The 17,260-nt window shown below is 44.1% G+C and overlaps 1 protein-coding gene across 6 annotated transcripts in view; it reads right to left on the bottom strand.

Moving 5' to 3' along the window:
* Positions 1 to 17,260, bottom strand: part of gse1b (Gse1 coiled-coil protein b) — a 544,566-nt gene that overhangs the window by 108,421 nt on the left and 418,885 nt on the right. The window contains exon 1 of one of the 6 annotated variants that reach the window (XM_067998137.1): positions 13,000 to 14,073. The exons of the other annotated variants lie outside the window; for them this stretch is intronic. Coding sequence (XP_067854238.1) covers positions 13,000 to 13,036 — 37 coding nt within the window. The 5' untranslated portion in view covers positions 13,037 to 14,073. Of the gene's footprint in view, positions 1 to 12,999; positions 14,074 to 17,260 lie in introns of those variants that run through there. 6 annotated transcript variants of the gene reach the window in all.

Below are 17,260 nucleotides of genomic sequence, written 5' to 3' on the forward strand. Positions count from 1 at the left end.
GAGACTAAATTCTAATTCCTCCCACCACCACATTCAATTGGCCTCTTTCAGCCCATGCACTCCATCTGCACCAAACATGGTCACTGGGCAACCTGTTCCCAGATGTCAGATAATTCCTAACGGGTAATTATGGGACGCTACAACTGTTAGCAGTGTTCCTGAGCTAGGGAGGGATGTTCAACCAGAAGTTCTCGCCCCTGTTTTCTATCTAGTGCCCATGCATCAACCGAGGGCAAGATTGGGCTTGGCTGCGATGCTCTCCATGACCAAATAGTCTACTGACGCTGTCCAGGCTCTTACTTGGCTTTTTGACTAAGGTAGTGGTGACCCATGAAACTGTACCCCAGTAGGAGTCTGTGTCAGGAGAAGAGGAAATTTGGGGGTGGCGGAGACTATGATCTGAGAAATTTAGAGAAAAAAGGTTACATTTTCTTTTCCTCATTTATTATTTGAGCTGGAAAATTTATACGGGAAATAAAACCCATCGTTTATTGAAATACAGAGCTGACACGGCAAAAGGAAGGGGAAGGAAATGAAAAACTCCCTTCACTAAACAAGGACAAATGACTAAATAATAAGCCCAGACAATGGAGATAATGAAGTATTCATATTATTGATTGTTCCGGTGACTTGTGCTTCTCATTATCAGTACAAAGTGTGTTTATTGTGCCGTTTCACCCAGCCGATTCCTTTCCTTTTTAAATGATAAACCCACAAGCGCCGACTCAATCAATTCAGGCTTAATACGCTTTAGCGAGCCTGCAGATGGTACCAGTGGGCCAGCCGGGTTTATCGCGGGCTAGGATGTGAACCCTGGCACACTGCAGATTTGCGGCTTGTATTTTGATTTTTTGCTAATAATCAGGCCATCTGCTAGCAATCGATGGCTCGTACTGCTCTCGTCGTCAGTCATCCGGCAAGATGTCGCCTGGATCTCAAACGGATCAGTCTGGACCCATCGCCCGCTGCCAGGCTCAAAACCTTTTCCAAAAACCGAGCAATTTTTTAAGAATCTCTGTTCTTCCTAATTAATTAATTTGCTCAGAAATGTAGCTTAAAATGGAGGGGACAATAACATGAGGCTGGAAAACAGAAGCGAGTCGGAAAGCTGGCAGTTTTTGGATGATGAATATTAGGACAAAACACTAGGCACAGATGTGGCACACATTACCACTAAATGAATACTGCATGCAGCAGTTAAGGCATCTGTACTCATTCATTAAACACTGTTATTGTAAGGATAAGCGTTTTAGACATCAGTACAAGCTTTCAAGATCCCAGAAGCCTCGGTTTCAAGTGGCAAAATGGATAAGGGAAAGAAAGGCTTTGCGGCTGAGATGAATGCTCTCGGTCGATGCCAGAACGAGGACAATGCGCTCCACTAGAGTCGGGCCAGTTGGGCCCTTGTCTACCGATTCTGCATCCAATCACTGATCGTCCTCGTCAATGAAAGGTTCACCTAAAGCCAATGTAGCATGTTCCTGCACTCGGTACAAATAATGGACTGCATGGTGCTAAAGGCTCAAAAGGAAAAAAGCTCCCATTTCGGGAAGCCAAAAAATCAGCACAAAACAGACCTCTGGGCTGATTCCTGGAGCTAGCCATTGTCTTGCACCCAATGCTGCCTTGAGAACCGTGGTTAAGCCTGAAGTTGCATACTGCCAGATCTGCTGTGGTCATGGCAGTTGTATTGTCAATGGGTAGTATCAGAGCTAATCCTTAGTGGACACAGTAGGGCTGGGGGAGGCTTGGGCAGTGCAGGAAAGGGACCAATAGTTTTCCCTTCCCTTCCCCCAGAAAGAATGGCTGTAACAGGCAACATCAGCCCTTGACAGGTGAGTGAGAATAGCGATGGAAGTTCAAATGCATTAGTCAGGGGAATGGGATTCTAACATGCCCTGCAGTCAGAAATTCAACGCTGTGGTACTGCAGTCAGTGGGTTAGTCCCACAGATTACTCATGTTCAATTATTTATTGCACTACAGACAGCCAGTGCCCTCATCTTGGCCAATGGCGTCACCAGAAAACCACCACAGGCGAGCTGTGGTGCAGAACATCATTACTGGATTAGAAAGACAAAAAAAAAAACAAAATCTGGATTTGTTTTCCCTCTGACTGACAACAAAGGCCTCAGTTAGAGCACATAAATCATATTCAGATGAGGGTTTTTCTTATTCTGCGAGAAGGTGCTGCGATCTGTTTAAAATGTTGCCTATGGTAATCTTCTGCCTTCAGAGCAGATTATTAAAATTCACTGTATATTTAATCTGCTCGTCTGAATTAATTGAATTTTTAGACTCAGTAATTGTCAGTATTTGCACTACTCCAATCATGAGCTCATGACAATTTAATGACAAAACAGAGGACCAACCGCAAAGCCATCATAACCTGAATCAATTATGTATCATGGGTAAAATATTACACCACCAAAGGCAAGGAAAAGAATTCCATTAAGAAAAAAACGGTCTGAATTTTCTTCTGGTTCTCACTGGTGCTGGTTAACTTTATGTTCTTTAAAGGAAGATGGGGAGGTAGATGCTTGTGTCTTGTATTAAAACTTCACCAGTGTTCTGCCGTTAACCTGTCTAAAACTCCGCCACCTACATCTTATGCATCCCATATTCCTGTTCACCGATCACCCCTCAATGTCCTCATTGCCCTCCAGTAGCTCCCCGCCCTCAGTGCATTTATTTATAAATCCTTGTCCTCCTTTACAAAGCCCTCCATGGCCTCTCCCCAGCTCTGTGTCATAGCTTCCACCCAACTCTGGCTAACACTGCCTCCCTCCCTGCCTCTGCTCCACCATCAGTAACACTGCCATCAACCATCATTGGCCTGGGTACTCGGGGAATCACTTCCTAAATCCTCCCACCTGGTTACATCTCTCCCCGCCTTCAAATGGCTTCTCCTCGCCCATCTCTTCAAACATGGTTTCAATCACCTCACCTAACTATTCTCTTAGTTTCTGTTTGGTGCCCATTCCCCTCGCTATCGTGAAGTACCATGGAATTTTTCACTACATTGAAGGGGCTTATATATATTAACTGTTCTTGATTGGCTGCCATCTTTTTAAACACTACCAAAGGGTGGATTTTAACTTTCACTGGTGGCAGAAAACTGGCCCTGATCTGCCACCCATTATAGAAACTGCCCAATTTCAATGGAACTGAAAACTGAACGGTTTTTATAAGGCGCGGTCAATCCGCAGTGCTGGGTTACCACCTGGAAGACAAAGGTGAAAATGACCCCAATTTTGACAGTTCTTCCAAATGCGCAGTTGCTAAGTGCTGGCCAAATGTGGTACTAAGCCATATGGAGCAGGATGGCCCCCGGGTCTGATCCCTGTTCTCTAGCTGATCCCAGCCAGAGTGGCAACAGTGGCATAGAAATTAACTGCAACATCCCCGTGGTTTGGGAATAATAATAAGGTTCTCTCTCCTGATCGCTATCTAGTGACTCCCCCCAGAGAAGTGCAACGTGTAGACTTGGTGTAAGGTCAAGATTGGATCGAGGTTAGCTGGAATGTCCTACTCACAAATACAAACATTGCCTGCAGACACTCAATGTGAAGACTCATGCATGAAGACGGGATCATTGGACAATCTACAGGACAGTGATTGACATGAGTCAGCATCTTCAGGGGAGGACAGAAAAACTGGAGGAATGGAAGCCCATTAAAAGCGTAAATAACCAGGCAGCTATGACCATTTAACTTTGCTGATCTTCCTTGCCACAGTCAAGTATAGCTCAGCCATAGTGGCTACACAGTGGGGTTTAAATTATAAGGGAGTCTCTTTCTTATGGTTATTTATCCCCTATTTTTCTCTTTCTTGCTGACACCCTCCTTGATTAGGAGGGTAGAATTGTTAAGCCTAAAGATCAATGGATGTAGAGAGTGCTGGAGATCAGTGGTGTGAGAAGCCATCCTTCCCTAGACATGCCCCTTCCTCTAAAAGATTCCCCCCATCCAGGGGCAATGAGAATACCACTTAAGACCAAATTTCAAAATGGACCTCCTAGCAGAGAACCCAAAGCTCTAATTGTATTAGCCATTGACTGCCATTACAGTTAAATCAATAGCCTTACAACACAATGGACCTACAGCTCTAGAAGCCACTTTAGTTCCATTATTATGTACAGCAACCTTCACGGGCAATTTAATCTCCAAGTTGCCTCAAAAAATTCCCTCCTAAAACATTTCACGGACATATTCAAAAATACCTCAGGAATTCCTGGCAAATCAATGGGACAAAAGCTTACACACCATCAAACCTGGCTTTTCTTCATTCTCCTCATGGTTTTGTTTTACATTCAATGCAAAGTAAAGAGGATCTACACAGAAAACACGAAGGCTCGTCCCACCAACATTCTACACAGCGCTCTGGTGGAACAGAACAGGCAAAGGCACCTCAACTCTCAAATTAAAGCTCAAGTTAACTGATTCCACAGCAAGCAGCTACAAAGGAGGGTGTGTGGATCTGCTAATAAAAGTTTTAACAGGCACATACCACTAGTTCATAAAAAGCATCAGGCTAGCAAAACAACATAGTACCATAAATGTTTAAAGTGTAGTAAGTAACAGCTCCCTGTCAAAGCTTTCTAGGCAGCACACAGCTTGCGAAGCTAATAAACACTTTGGGCTGACTATACTTATCAGTTTTAGGGACATATGTTGCTGCTGTTATCAGTGTCATTACACAGCAGTAAAGTGTAAAAATTGATTACAATGGCATTTATCCCTGTCCATTGACAGATGATATGAAGCCCAGGGAAGGGACAGTAAACATCTGGTCAGCCTGCCTGCCACACAGGTGTTGAGCAAACAACTCAAGAGTTACGCCCTTCCTCCTGAAGCCTTGCCGTGCAAGAATACTTCAATGTATTAACCCCTTCAATAGAGGCGCCCAATCGCGGCCTTTATAAGGATTTGAATCATGTTCAACGTCGCACTTAAATTTTCACAAACGGAAGATGAAAGGCAGGTTTCACACTTAGCATCGATAATTACTAACAAGCAAGCACCATGCTAATTTGCAATAAGACTTTTTTCTCAAAGCCTTGGATTCAATTTACAGACCAATCCCTCATGCAATTTGCGCTTGGGACTATTCCAAACCTCGGCCTTTCAGGCAAAACTGTAGGGTTCCATAAACCCACCCCCAAAACAACTCAGTTGCAATGGGGCTCCAGATACATCACTCACAAGAGAACTGCTGCCAAGATACAAACTTGAGGGTATGAATTCCGCCTTTATGTTATTGCCCTCCAACAAAACACGCAGCCCACTAATTTAGTCTTTCTACCTTCCTTTTGAGTTCCTTGTAAGCACATTTTTGCCCAGAGATTTATATTTGTTCTCTCTCTGCTCCTCTCCTGCAAAAGATTTCACGGCTTGGCAGGTTGGCTGCTGGTACCTTGCCCAACTAGCCATTCTTCAAAATGTGAGCTAGACAAGAGCAAACAAGGGAGGATTTTTGCTCCTAGAAACAGGTGCACATTTGCATCTTGCACTGAAGGGTTTGCACCCGTCAGACTTGCAGTAGAAATCCACATTTTAATTGGGCTGTGGATTATTTTTGGCTGTGGAGATGATGCCATTATAACGCACGGAAAAGAATAAATTTAGCAAATGTTTATCATATTAATCACAGTGCAACGGGTAGAGATGAACGATGCATATATTGGCTACCCTGGCAGATTTAGGTCTGAAAACGTGTGCGCATAACTTGTGCAGCTCAGCAATGATGGGATAGCACTCTACGTACCTGAACATATTCACGGTGAGAGAGATCATTAAAAGGAAGTATTTCCACCAGTAACTCACAAGATAAGCGGAAAATGATGCCTGGATGGGTTAGAACTACGAGGCTTATATTAAATTGTTAGTCCATCTCTGAATGTTGACTATCCTAGTTACAGGTATCTTTCTATGCGAAACAAATGTGTCCCTCTGATTGCCGTAACAGATATCTATTTGCTCCCCAGTGCTCCGCATATCTGGTATGGTCATTGTCAGTGGCATCATAGGCACGAGGCTCTGATTGTACCACTCTGTGGTGCAGTCTATTCGAATGCTCTATGGCAAGGGTATTCAAGCTTTGGTCTTTGCAGGCTGCATATGCGCATACTAGGGTGTCTCGGCAGTGGGGGGGGGAATATAAAGTTTAAATCCATGTTCCCATCAAGCTACAAACATGTCCAGTTGCTGATGCAATCAGATCTCGGGATTTAGGTTTTATCTTCCAATGAGACAACAGTGCTATAAATAGCCCGTTCCAAATCTCCGGGACCTCAACATTTAAACAGGACAAAATAGCAAATAAGAACTAGGGTAAAAAATTCCTGGAGCATACATCAAGAAATTGGGCACTCCCAAACTGTGATTTTGTACCCATTAAAGATAATGGATGGAAAATCACACTGCAACAGAATTTGTACGCCTATAAGCTCAAATAAGACTGCATTGCCCGGGCTTCGAGGGCCAGATTGCCAGGGCCGTGGGTCACAGGTTGGACACCCCTGCTCCACACCACTGTTTTGATGCCAGTTTTAATCAGAGAGGTTCCATGTAGTTTCTGAGCTATCTCTACACAGTGGATACCCACTATACAGCGATGCCTCAGGAACTATGTTGAGTGCCTGCCTACAAGGTGGCCTTTGGGAGAGACATGAAAAGAAAATTGCAGTGAGAGGTGCCATGCAGACAGAATGCTTCACGCAGCTTCTCCTATGAGACAGCGGGCCACGCACAGTGTGTTGTATCAGAGCTCGTGGCATTTCATAGGCGGTTCTATTGAGGTGCTAGGCTATGCGTCAGATATGAATCTGCATGAAGAATTATCGACCATTCCAAATTATCCCTGGGATACTGCGACAGAAGACAGGCCAAATATCTGCCCTTTGTACAAACAAAAACAAATAGCACGGAACGGAACAGAAATTATACTTGATTGTTCCATTTTTGCCCTCCCTGTAACATCCTGAACTGTTACATGTCTAAAGGTTGCAAACTGACATAGCTCAGAGCTGTCCAACCTTCAGAAAGGCTGCAATGTGACCTCGCCCTGAAAACTACACACAACAGTGTCAGTCAGAGGGCTATTTTGAGATGGCCAGCCCACCAACAGTTTGTCTCGCAGTCCAGTGAGATGCAGCGTCCAATCTCTCTCGCTGCCAGTGTTTCCAGATGGATTTTGTACCTTTGACATTTGCAGTAAGCAGGGGCCTGATCTCAAAGCTTACTGTGCAACAACACAAGGAGGGGCAGCACGGGAGCAAAGAGTGTAGAATTACAGGGATGGTAACCAGAGAGGTTTAACACAACCCCCTTAGCACATCTCCTACTACCAACAAGAGCATGAGATAGAAAGGAAAATGCAGATTTACCCTGGGTTGCAGCAGATATTTGCATGTGTATTCAACCAGTTATCATTTTGTACTAAATAACAAAAGTGTGGCTGCTGGCCGTTCGACCATGGGAGGAATCGCGTGTCACCTCAATCTTGCCCTCATCATTGTTCACATCCGTGCACGTTCCAGCAGGGGCAAACAGAAGCAGGAACTCTTGTTAATCCTCTCTCCTAAATCCCTGAGGTTTTGAAGTCAGCTGCAGCCCCTTTGCCACTAACCCACCTGAGATCAGCTAACCTGAGCACTGACTCGAAATCTTACCAATCTGTAGGGCTCAGCAGTGCACCAGAGGACTGATTAACCCACTGAGATATCCAGGGAGCTCTTGAAAGACTCATTTCAAATTTGTCTGTTTAATATGTTAACAAAAAAAATCACTGCACTTCACAGCTACCAGGTTATCTGGCAATTTGGGCTCACTGCGCTTAGCAATAACCAGCACAAGTTCAGTGTGGAACTATGGTGGATCATTGGTCAATGTCTGATTAGCTGAATTGCTTCCTCCAGTCTAACACAACTGCTGCAATAGAAGTCCTGAAATTGGCCCGCATCTACTAGACACTTAGGGTGACGAGAAGTTTTATCAGCTGGAAAAGAAAATTATCAACTGAAATATCATTTTTTTTAAAAAAGCAAATAAACAAAAAAATAGTTAGAAATGAAGCATCATTATTTTAGCGTCCGGTTATTTTATTGGGATTGTGTGGGAGATGAAAGTCCTCTCTAAAAGGCACTCTTCCTTGGGGCAAGACTTGTTCTGGTGCTGCGAGCCTCCCGAAGTGCAGGGCTTGCCCGGCCAGCTGACGGTAAAATTGCCAGGAATTGTTACGCGCCGGTGCTGTGAAGACCCAGGTTTAGCGGCCCGGCAGTCTTGGCGAGTGCCAGTAATTTTACATTTGGTTTGCAGGCTTGTGCTTTAAGGCCTGTGCTACACATGCCAAGTGACACCAACACAGTCTAAGTGCAGCTTAATAAAGTTCCAGGTTAAGAAAAAAGTTACTGCTGTCACAAAACTAAAATTGCAATAATAAGGCCAACACAATTGGTTTATTGGGTACTTCTATCTCACTTATCATGAGGGTTGAGTCTGAGCTGTCTGACAACCTGGAACTGAGTCCATGGATTCTTGGGCCTGGGTTTCACTCTTTGCACCAGGGGTGGGTCGGGGCTCCCACCCTTACCTTTATTCCTGGGTCAGCGCTGATTATTTATGCAGGGCAGTCACCAACAGAAAGCCCACAGCTACTGAAGGGGAAGATACGGCAGGACATTGCCTACAGCACTAGAAGAGGCAGGAGCCAAAGTTAAAGGGGCAGAAGCGGCCATTCAACGTGGAGGATCAGAGGGGAGTACAATCCTTTGCTCACCCAATGTGCATTTTCCAAAAGGGGGTCAAGAGATAGTGATCAAGAGTGGAGACCGTGGCTGAATTTTCCCTCCCTAACGCAGGGGTGCTGAATCCAATTACAGCACCCCTACTGATACCTCAGCTAAGTTTTGCTAACACAGCACAGACTAGGAATCAAATCTGGGACCTACTGGTATGCATGTCTCAATGTCACTTCAGGGAGTGCCTTTATCCGCTAAGCCATCAGGGAGCTCCTTCACTTACTTCTTCTTTACCCCGCCCCTTTTCCTCAAGGCAATGACTCCCTGTTGGAACATATGCATCTGTCGTGTGCTAGTACCTTACCAGAGTAGCCATTCTTTCTGTATGAGCCTAAACTGTAAGTGCAAACATGCGATGAGGGGTGGGGGGAAACACAGCCAAGTCAAATCCTGTCCTCATTGATATCCACACTTCAGTGGGGGGGCCTTGGGTAGTGATTAAGAAGGAGGGGGGGGACTCAGGAACACAGGGGCCAATTGTACCATCCTTACTGCTGCCCCAGCACAGACCAGAAAGGTCCCAGATTTGATCCTGGTCCAGTGTCCAACCCAAGACCTTTCTGGTCTGAATGGTACAGCAGCCCATTGGACAAACTCACAGCCATCAGGAAGGTAGAAACTCTTCAGTTATTTGTAGCTCACACTCAAAAGGCAGAAACTGGTCAAAATTCTATGGCAATTTTGTTTTGGCCAAATATGACTTGGATACATTTATTGCTTTGCAAGGAATCAGTTAAAATATAGCAGGATAAAGTACAAATAAAAGGGAGCCTTCCAGAAAATCCTGAAATACAATAACATTTGCCCAGACAATGCGGACACAAATTCATTTCCAGGCTGCATAAAGGAAAGATAATTCCAGTGGAACCTGGGAATGATCCGAACCCTCTGGGTACAGAATTTCATTTGCACTTTGCCAAGTCTACAGGTCTTTAGCTTCAGTCACTATCTATGAGAATATATTGCCTGAGATTGTAAAGGGAATGCAAATGAATACTAATCAGAAGGTTTTTTCCTTCATAGTATTCCTTAATAAACGGATTGCCTCAACCTAGTAATAAAAACGGATTTACTAAACAATGCTCCCTGAATCCACAGAGTGTTTTTGCAAAGCGACACAGAGACAAGCACTAAAGCGATATCCAGCACACACCATGTTTGACTGTTGTTCCCTTCGTGACTTCACAAGATTATTGAACGGTTTTATTAACTCTTTGGCATTTCAAGTATTCTATGCAGCTTGAGCGGATACTGTAGGAAGTTCCTCTAATGTAATCAATGTTTTAAAGAAATGATGCCCCTCCCAGCAAAAATATCTCTAGAAGTGCAGAGTTGTTATGTGCTATTGAACTTGGGAAGATCGATTTTAATAATTACTGAAAGAATATTACGTTCCAACCCTTTAGTGAAAGGTGCCTCAATGAAATGACTTAAATCACATCAGAATGCCACTGACATGTCAATGTGTCTCTTCCATTTCTCCTGAAGTAACGATAAGAATGAATTACTTCAGCAGCTCTCAAAATATGTATGCGATCTTTGAATCTATCCCCAACAAGGAGACTGTTGAAACGGTCACGATGCTGAGTCTAAGAATGGAGAATTAGAAAGGTGGGGGAAGAGGGAAGGGGAGGAAAGAAGCAAGTGAAAGGTCATCACTTTCAAAAGTATTCCAAGAGTTGAGGAACCATAAAGGTACGGGGGGGGGGGAATGAAAAAGGATAGAAAATCCAGTCTATGCTTTAAATTGCAGTTGTGGTTCCTGGTGCATGTTACCAAGTGTTATTGATTATAATTTAGAGTCGGGTTCATCAAAGTGATTTTTATTAAATGATGCATTTTTTAAAAATTTCTGATTACTAATAGCATGCTCATCATATTGCAAACAGTCAAGAAATATGAGACACCAAGGAAATCATACTTAAAGCAAACGTATGGTTCTTATACACTGGAATTATTTGGATTGAAAGGCTGCAAAATATTTTTTAGGAAGCTGTCATTCTTTAACTTTCAGCTTCATTGCTGTTTCAATCCATTCTTCAGCTGTCACATCCCATTCTCTACCCAGCTCAAAAGATGAGAATCCAACAGGGCAGAGATACAGAGTGTTAAGAGCCTGCTTCGCAATAATTAGTCCACTGGAGCCGGGTGGCAAGTTTTTTTCTCTCCACCGCTCCCCCCACCAACCCCACCCCCCACCACCATCCCGCCTTGTCTTTTCTAATTCTCTACCTGTCAAATAATCATTTGAAAATGAAGAAATGGCTAACACGGTTACCATGACAGCTGCACGTGAAGACGAGAGAGCGGGCTGCAGTTAATTCTGGGCGAAATCTCCACCAAAAAATAAAACCGCACCTCAGGTCTTTGGATTTAGTTAAGATCAATCAAAACAAAAACAAAGGAGAAAAAAAATACTTGAAAAAAAAGGAAACTAATTTAATTGCCATGATGGCAATGAGAGCCTGCCATCCCATAATTTTCTCAAATAGTCGATAAACAAAGTTTACGATGGTCACTTTCCTCTTAAACTCAACTGACAAATGTTATGACCAATAATAATAATGATGTAATAATCTCATCTCTGGTAAGTACATGACTTTATAAAATCAGTCTTCTTTGGATACACTTTGCTGCATCTTTTAGCGAGTTTTAACTTGTTTTTTTTGCTTGTCTTGATAGGAATATTAATCATTTGGTGCGGGGAAAGCAGATCGATTCAGGACTGGGTTACACATATTTTTAGGGGGGGCCTTGAAGGGAGAAAAGATGACCAAATAATTTTTCCATCAAAACAGATCAAGCTGGTAACACCACTGGCTATTCGAAGATTAGTGTGGAGCAATGGGATGAAGGATACACAAAAGGCCAAAGTCAGAGGACCAAAGTATGTGGGACAGGCCAAGAAGCTGGGGAGGTTAGGCAGAGCAAGACATGGGGGAATTTATAGCTGAGGTGGGGATTTTGAATTTGATGTGTTGGGGGACTGGGAGCCACTGAAGGTCAAGGAGGGTGGGATATGGAAAGCAGAGTTCTGCAGGAGTTGCAATTTGTGGAGGGTCGAGAGGCAGCAAGGTGTGCAGTAGAGAAATGGAGTGTAGTGATTATGAAAGTGGAGATGAGTTTTGATAGCGGTAGAACCGAGGTGGGCCATATAGTGGAAGTAGGTGGTCATGTGGTGACGGTTAGGGTATGGGGGTTGAAGCTCAGTTTTGGGTTGCACACACCACCAATGTTGTGTACCATCTAGTTCAGCCTAAGCGAGCAGCTGGGCAAGGGGATGAAGCCAATGACAGGGATTTGGGAGCTGAATAAGATAACTTCGGCTTCCCAATGTTCAATTTCAGGAAATTCTAACTCCTGCGCAGTCTGATGTCAGATAAGCACAGCCACAAGAGGGTTGAGGGAGGTTAAGAGGTAGAGCAGGTTGCCGTCAGCATACATACGGAAACTGACCCCACTGTCAACCAATAATTTTGTTTTGGGGGCAACATGTAGAAGAGGAAAAGGAGGTGGTTAAGAATGCAATCTTGGGATAAAACTGGAGGTGACTGTATGAGCAGAAGGAGAAGCCCTCGCTGTGGATGTTTTGGCTGCAGTGGGCCAGCTAAGGACTGGAAACACGCAAAGGCAGTGCTGCGGAAAGTGACCACGGAGGCGAAGAAGGATGGAGTGAGCGATAGTTGCCTTGGAACGCTGCGGAGAGGTCGTGAAGGACGAGGAAAGAAAAAATATCCGCATTTGCCAGCGTTACTATGGAATAAATTTTTCCCACAGTCTACCTAATGCACCAAAAAAGCGAAGTTTCCTTTAAAGCTAGAGTTTTATTTGGTACATTTTGGCCACAGATACATAATCAGAATTCATTCAGCCTTGAAACGATGTTAAGCACCCACCGATGGTAACACACACTATGCTGAAGTCACCTAGATTACCTGAGTGCTTTAAAACTAGCTGATAAATAAAACAGACCCAGCACTTACAGGAGCTTTTAAGCAAGTGTGTGTGTGTGTGTGTGTGTGAGGTAGACAGAGGAGAGAACGAGATGGATACGAGGGGGAACAAAAGAGCTGGAGAAAGCTAAAACCTCTGGCTGATGAAAGGTAATGTGCTCACGTTGCTAAAAAAAAAATGAACTGCACATAGAAATAAGGAGGAACAGCAACCAAACGAGAGAAAGGGACCGTTGATGTATCTTACCTGGGAGGTAGTAGAGGGGTGGCTTCAGTCCAAACATGGTTTTAACTTACAGTGCCATTGTTCCTTTCCAGTAGAGATCTGCAGGCATGAATGAGTTGTACAGGTCCAGAGAACAAGGTGTTCTCGTCATTCAGTGGAGCATGCAGACTGTCAGCCCCAGATCCCACAATGTGCTTAATTGACTACCAACAATACTTTGAAGCCACCAAGCAGCTGCCATCCCTGGATCCTCCTTCCTTAAATGTCAGGGCTGTAAAAAGGCAATGGATACCGCCAAAAAGCCCTGGGTTGAGATTATTAACAGTCATTCATCCCTTTTTTTTAAAAAAAAAAGAAAAAGAGGGAATTCCAAAGACGTGCGAGGAGCAATCCTTTTTTTTTTGACTCAGTAATTTGAATGTCAAGGTCGGAGGTCAATGGATTTATTTCCAACAGAGCTTCAGAGAGGAGGGGAGGGGGTGTTGCCAGGGAGAAAGGAGCAGCTTTGTTGTGGTGCCTCGGTCGCTGGATCTGTCACTGACCGGGACGGGACGGGACGGGCAGGCGGTGCTGGACTTGTGAGAAGGAGAAGGAGGAGCGACGGGCGCACAGGAGCTCAGCTCTCAGCTCCACGTCCCACGATCGACTGCAGGGAGAGGGAGAGAGGGAGGGAGAGAGGGGAGGAGAAAAGGAAGGGGAGGAGAGAGAGAGAGAGAGGAGGAGAGAGAAAGAGAGAAGAAAAATCGCTCCTCCTCTTCACACACACACACACAAAAAAAACCACAAGGATCAGAACCCGTCGATCAATCTTCATGCAAGAATCATTATCTGTAAATTGGAAATCTGGCTGAGTGACAGCAGATTTGTCACTCTTAATGAAAGAGTGAGGATATAAAACCATCAGGCATCTGTTCACCCGAGTCCTGGCTCTTCCTCTCTCCTCCCTTCCTGGACTCGCTGATCTCCTTCACTTAGGATCGTCCGTGTGTCAAAAAGATACTTTTCGCCCCTCGCACAAAGTACGGGTGTTTTCTGTCTCTCCCACCGCCACTCACACACATTATAAATATCAGGAAGAAGATCCCGTGCCAATGGAGACAGCAAGCAAGCAAGGGGTGGGGGGGGGGGGGATTTTAATCGGCAGAGCAGCCGGGCCAGGTGGAGCGAAGCAGCCGGTCCGACAGCGTCTGGCAAATGACCAGAGAGAGAGAGAGAGGGTCAGCATCCAAAACCCAGCGTGGAGCTCGACAAGACCAGCCTCCCCAAAACCTCAGTCAAAAGACTGACAGAAACTACAGGGGAGACGCCGGCTAAGTATCCTGTGACTGACTTCCAGGGCAGTGAGAGAGAGCAAGGAGCGGAAAAATAAATATTTCCAACTTGCCCACGGGCTCCAGTGACACCCAGGAAGATGTTAATGTAGGCGAGCTGCTCAGGACCTGTTGTGGTTGCAATCAGGTGTCTGATCTCATCTGATCGCCCAACACACACACACACACACACATGCAGTGTTATCTGATCACTTTTTTTCCCCTCTTGCAAAAAAAACACACAACATACTTTCCAGCTATAAAACACCCAGCAATTTAACTCCCTCCACTCCAGTCGGCACTTATGGACCAATTCCTCTCACACTTAAAAAAAAATTCACAGATATTGTTTGTGAGTGTCTCCTTTTACATACATGTAGTCGGATTATACAGCCTGATTAAAATAAGGGGAGGGAGGGAATCGCAACAACAAAGCGTTAATGCTGTTACTGAAAGGAAGGTTTGTTTGCATGACAGCCACTTGGGTTTCTTATGTTCTTAAAATGCAGACACACAAACGACCACAACAACACATCATTTCTCCCAAAACTACTTTTTGACATCAAAAGTACAATGAGTAATGCATTGCGAAATGAAACCACATCCTCTGTTTCGGTCATCCCACAAAGATTTTTAGTTGACACCCAGTCTGTTTTTTTTCCACCAAAGCCCCTGCTTTATTTTTTTTTTGAAAGATAAAGCAACATTAGAAAAAGAACGCAAAAGCTTCTGAAGAGTTTCTATCTCTTCAATCCCCTGGCACCCAGCTACTAACGGTTCACTGGATGTATAAGGCGTGCAGTCTATCAGCTCAAACAGCTAGAGGAAACCGATAAGCAATCACTTAATCTCTTCCTAACACACTAGCCCCAGTGCTCCAGGCTGCTGAAGGATTTTTTTTTGTTGTAAGATTGTGTGTGTGTTTGTGTGTGTGTGTGTGTGTATGTATGGGGGGGTGGGGTTAGAAGTAGGAGGGCGGAATCGAGCGAAATTATCTGCTCCAGGGCCGTGAAAACACAAGTGCTAAGCATCTGGCCCATTTATTTGACTGTGACCCCCGAGGTCGAGCTGAGCCTATTATCAGCTGCTGCACTTTGGCGGCGCATTGTTTGCAGAGTTGTCTGTGTGTATTCCCTCGGAGAATGCCAGGCTGTCTGCGAGCACGCACACACATACACACACACAGGTCCCTGCTGCTGGGCTCCAGAATGGAAATCCACACTCCACCAAAAATCCACACTCCACCAAAAAAACAAAAAAACTTCCCCCTGACGAAGGGGGAAGCCTCCGAAAGCTTGTGAATTTAAAATAAAATTGCTGGACTGTAACTTGGTGTTGTAAAATTGTTTACAATTGTCCACCCCAGTCCATCACCGGCATCTCCACATCAAAAAAACATAGACATTGACATCAGCTTTTTAAAAATAATAATAATAATAAATCAAGGAGTTACAACAAAAAGATGGGCTTTGCTGCAATTAGCCAAATCACCATAACATTTGCCACTAAGAATACCAGGGGCCTCCTCCAAACAGATAATGTCTGCACTTTTGTTAAGATTGTATTACACAAGCTCCGTTGGTTTGCTTTATCTAGGACATCAGTCAAATACCTTCAGCTAATGTATTAAAAGCCATTATTAATACAGGAAATCAGTAAGTAACTTTTACAAGTACAATGATTTAGGAAGAGGGCAGCGAGAGATCTGTTATTTCGCATGGCTGGGGGCCGTGTCCCAGTCTTACGTCTGTGGCATATAATGTCTTTCATGTGCTGTCAATGCCATTTGGGCCGGGCAGTGTGTTGGCACCTCAGTGAGATTAACTACCACGTCACAATTCCCACAATTAGCCACATAGCAGGTTCGCATGCTTCAAGAGCCCTGTGTACTTTTCCACATTCACCTGAGGAAGGAGGAAGCCTCCGAAAGCTTGTGATTTTCAAATAAAATTGTTGGACTATAACTTGGTGTTGTAAAATTGTTTACAATTGTCAACCCCAGTCCATCACCGGCATCTCCACATCATACTTTTAAATACAAAAAGAAAAATCTCCTGTGAGTAACTGGTTATTTTTAGTGTTAAGATTATTTGTAAAGGGCTGAGATAACATAACCTCTACCCAGTTCCACCACTCTTACATTCTGATGTTGTTAAGCATAAATATAATAGCATGCTTCTTGTGTATCACAGGTAAGGGTGCACTGTTTGGGTAAATTGGATCAGCCTGTGCAGATTTTTTTTTAAAACTTGTATTTATATAGCACCTTTCATGACCTCAGGACACCCCAAAGCACTTTACAGCCAATGAAGTACTTTTGAAGTGTAGTCACTGTTGTAATGTAGGAAGCACAGGAGCCACTTTGTGCACAGCAAGGTCCCACAAACAGCAATGAAATAATGACCAGAAAATCTAATTTGGTGATGTTGGTTGAGCCTAGATTTTGTGTTCAGGTCTCTAGAGTGACGATTGAACCCACAACCTTCTGAGTCAGAAGGCAAGAGTGCTATCACTGAGCCACGGCTGGCACTTACATTTTCTTACATGTGTACAATAAAGATCAGAATAAAATAAGTATCTGGGTTTGAATGTTAAAATACCGAAATCTGCAGTAGCCACACATGGTGTGAGCAAGTAGGTCATACTTGCTTCAGTAAAATGTTGACACCGTCTACACTACCATCCCAATTGGGATCAGCTAACACGGCACAGGCCAGGAGTCAATGCTGGGACCTCTGATTTGTATAGGTCAGTACCACAGTGAACATTGTATTTACCATTTACCCATTTAGTTATGGGACTGGGGCAGTACACTCCTTTTTTAAAAAAAACCTAACTTTCTACATTGCTTGCTGTTTGTGCTGATGAATTCTGCGCAAAAGGTAACTTTGGTTATTTGACTCTCCACCTTAATACAGAAATGGCATCAACACAATTAAATCCTTAAAAACGCTGTTAAGCACGTCCAACGT

Source organism: Heptranchias perlo, chromosome 16 (assembly GCF_035084215.1).
Source record: "Heptranchias perlo isolate sHepPer1 chromosome 16, sHepPer1.hap1, whole genome shotgun sequence".
NCBI classification, from domain to species: Eukaryota; Metazoa; Chordata; class Chondrichthyes; order Hexanchiformes; family Hexanchidae; genus Heptranchias; species Heptranchias perlo.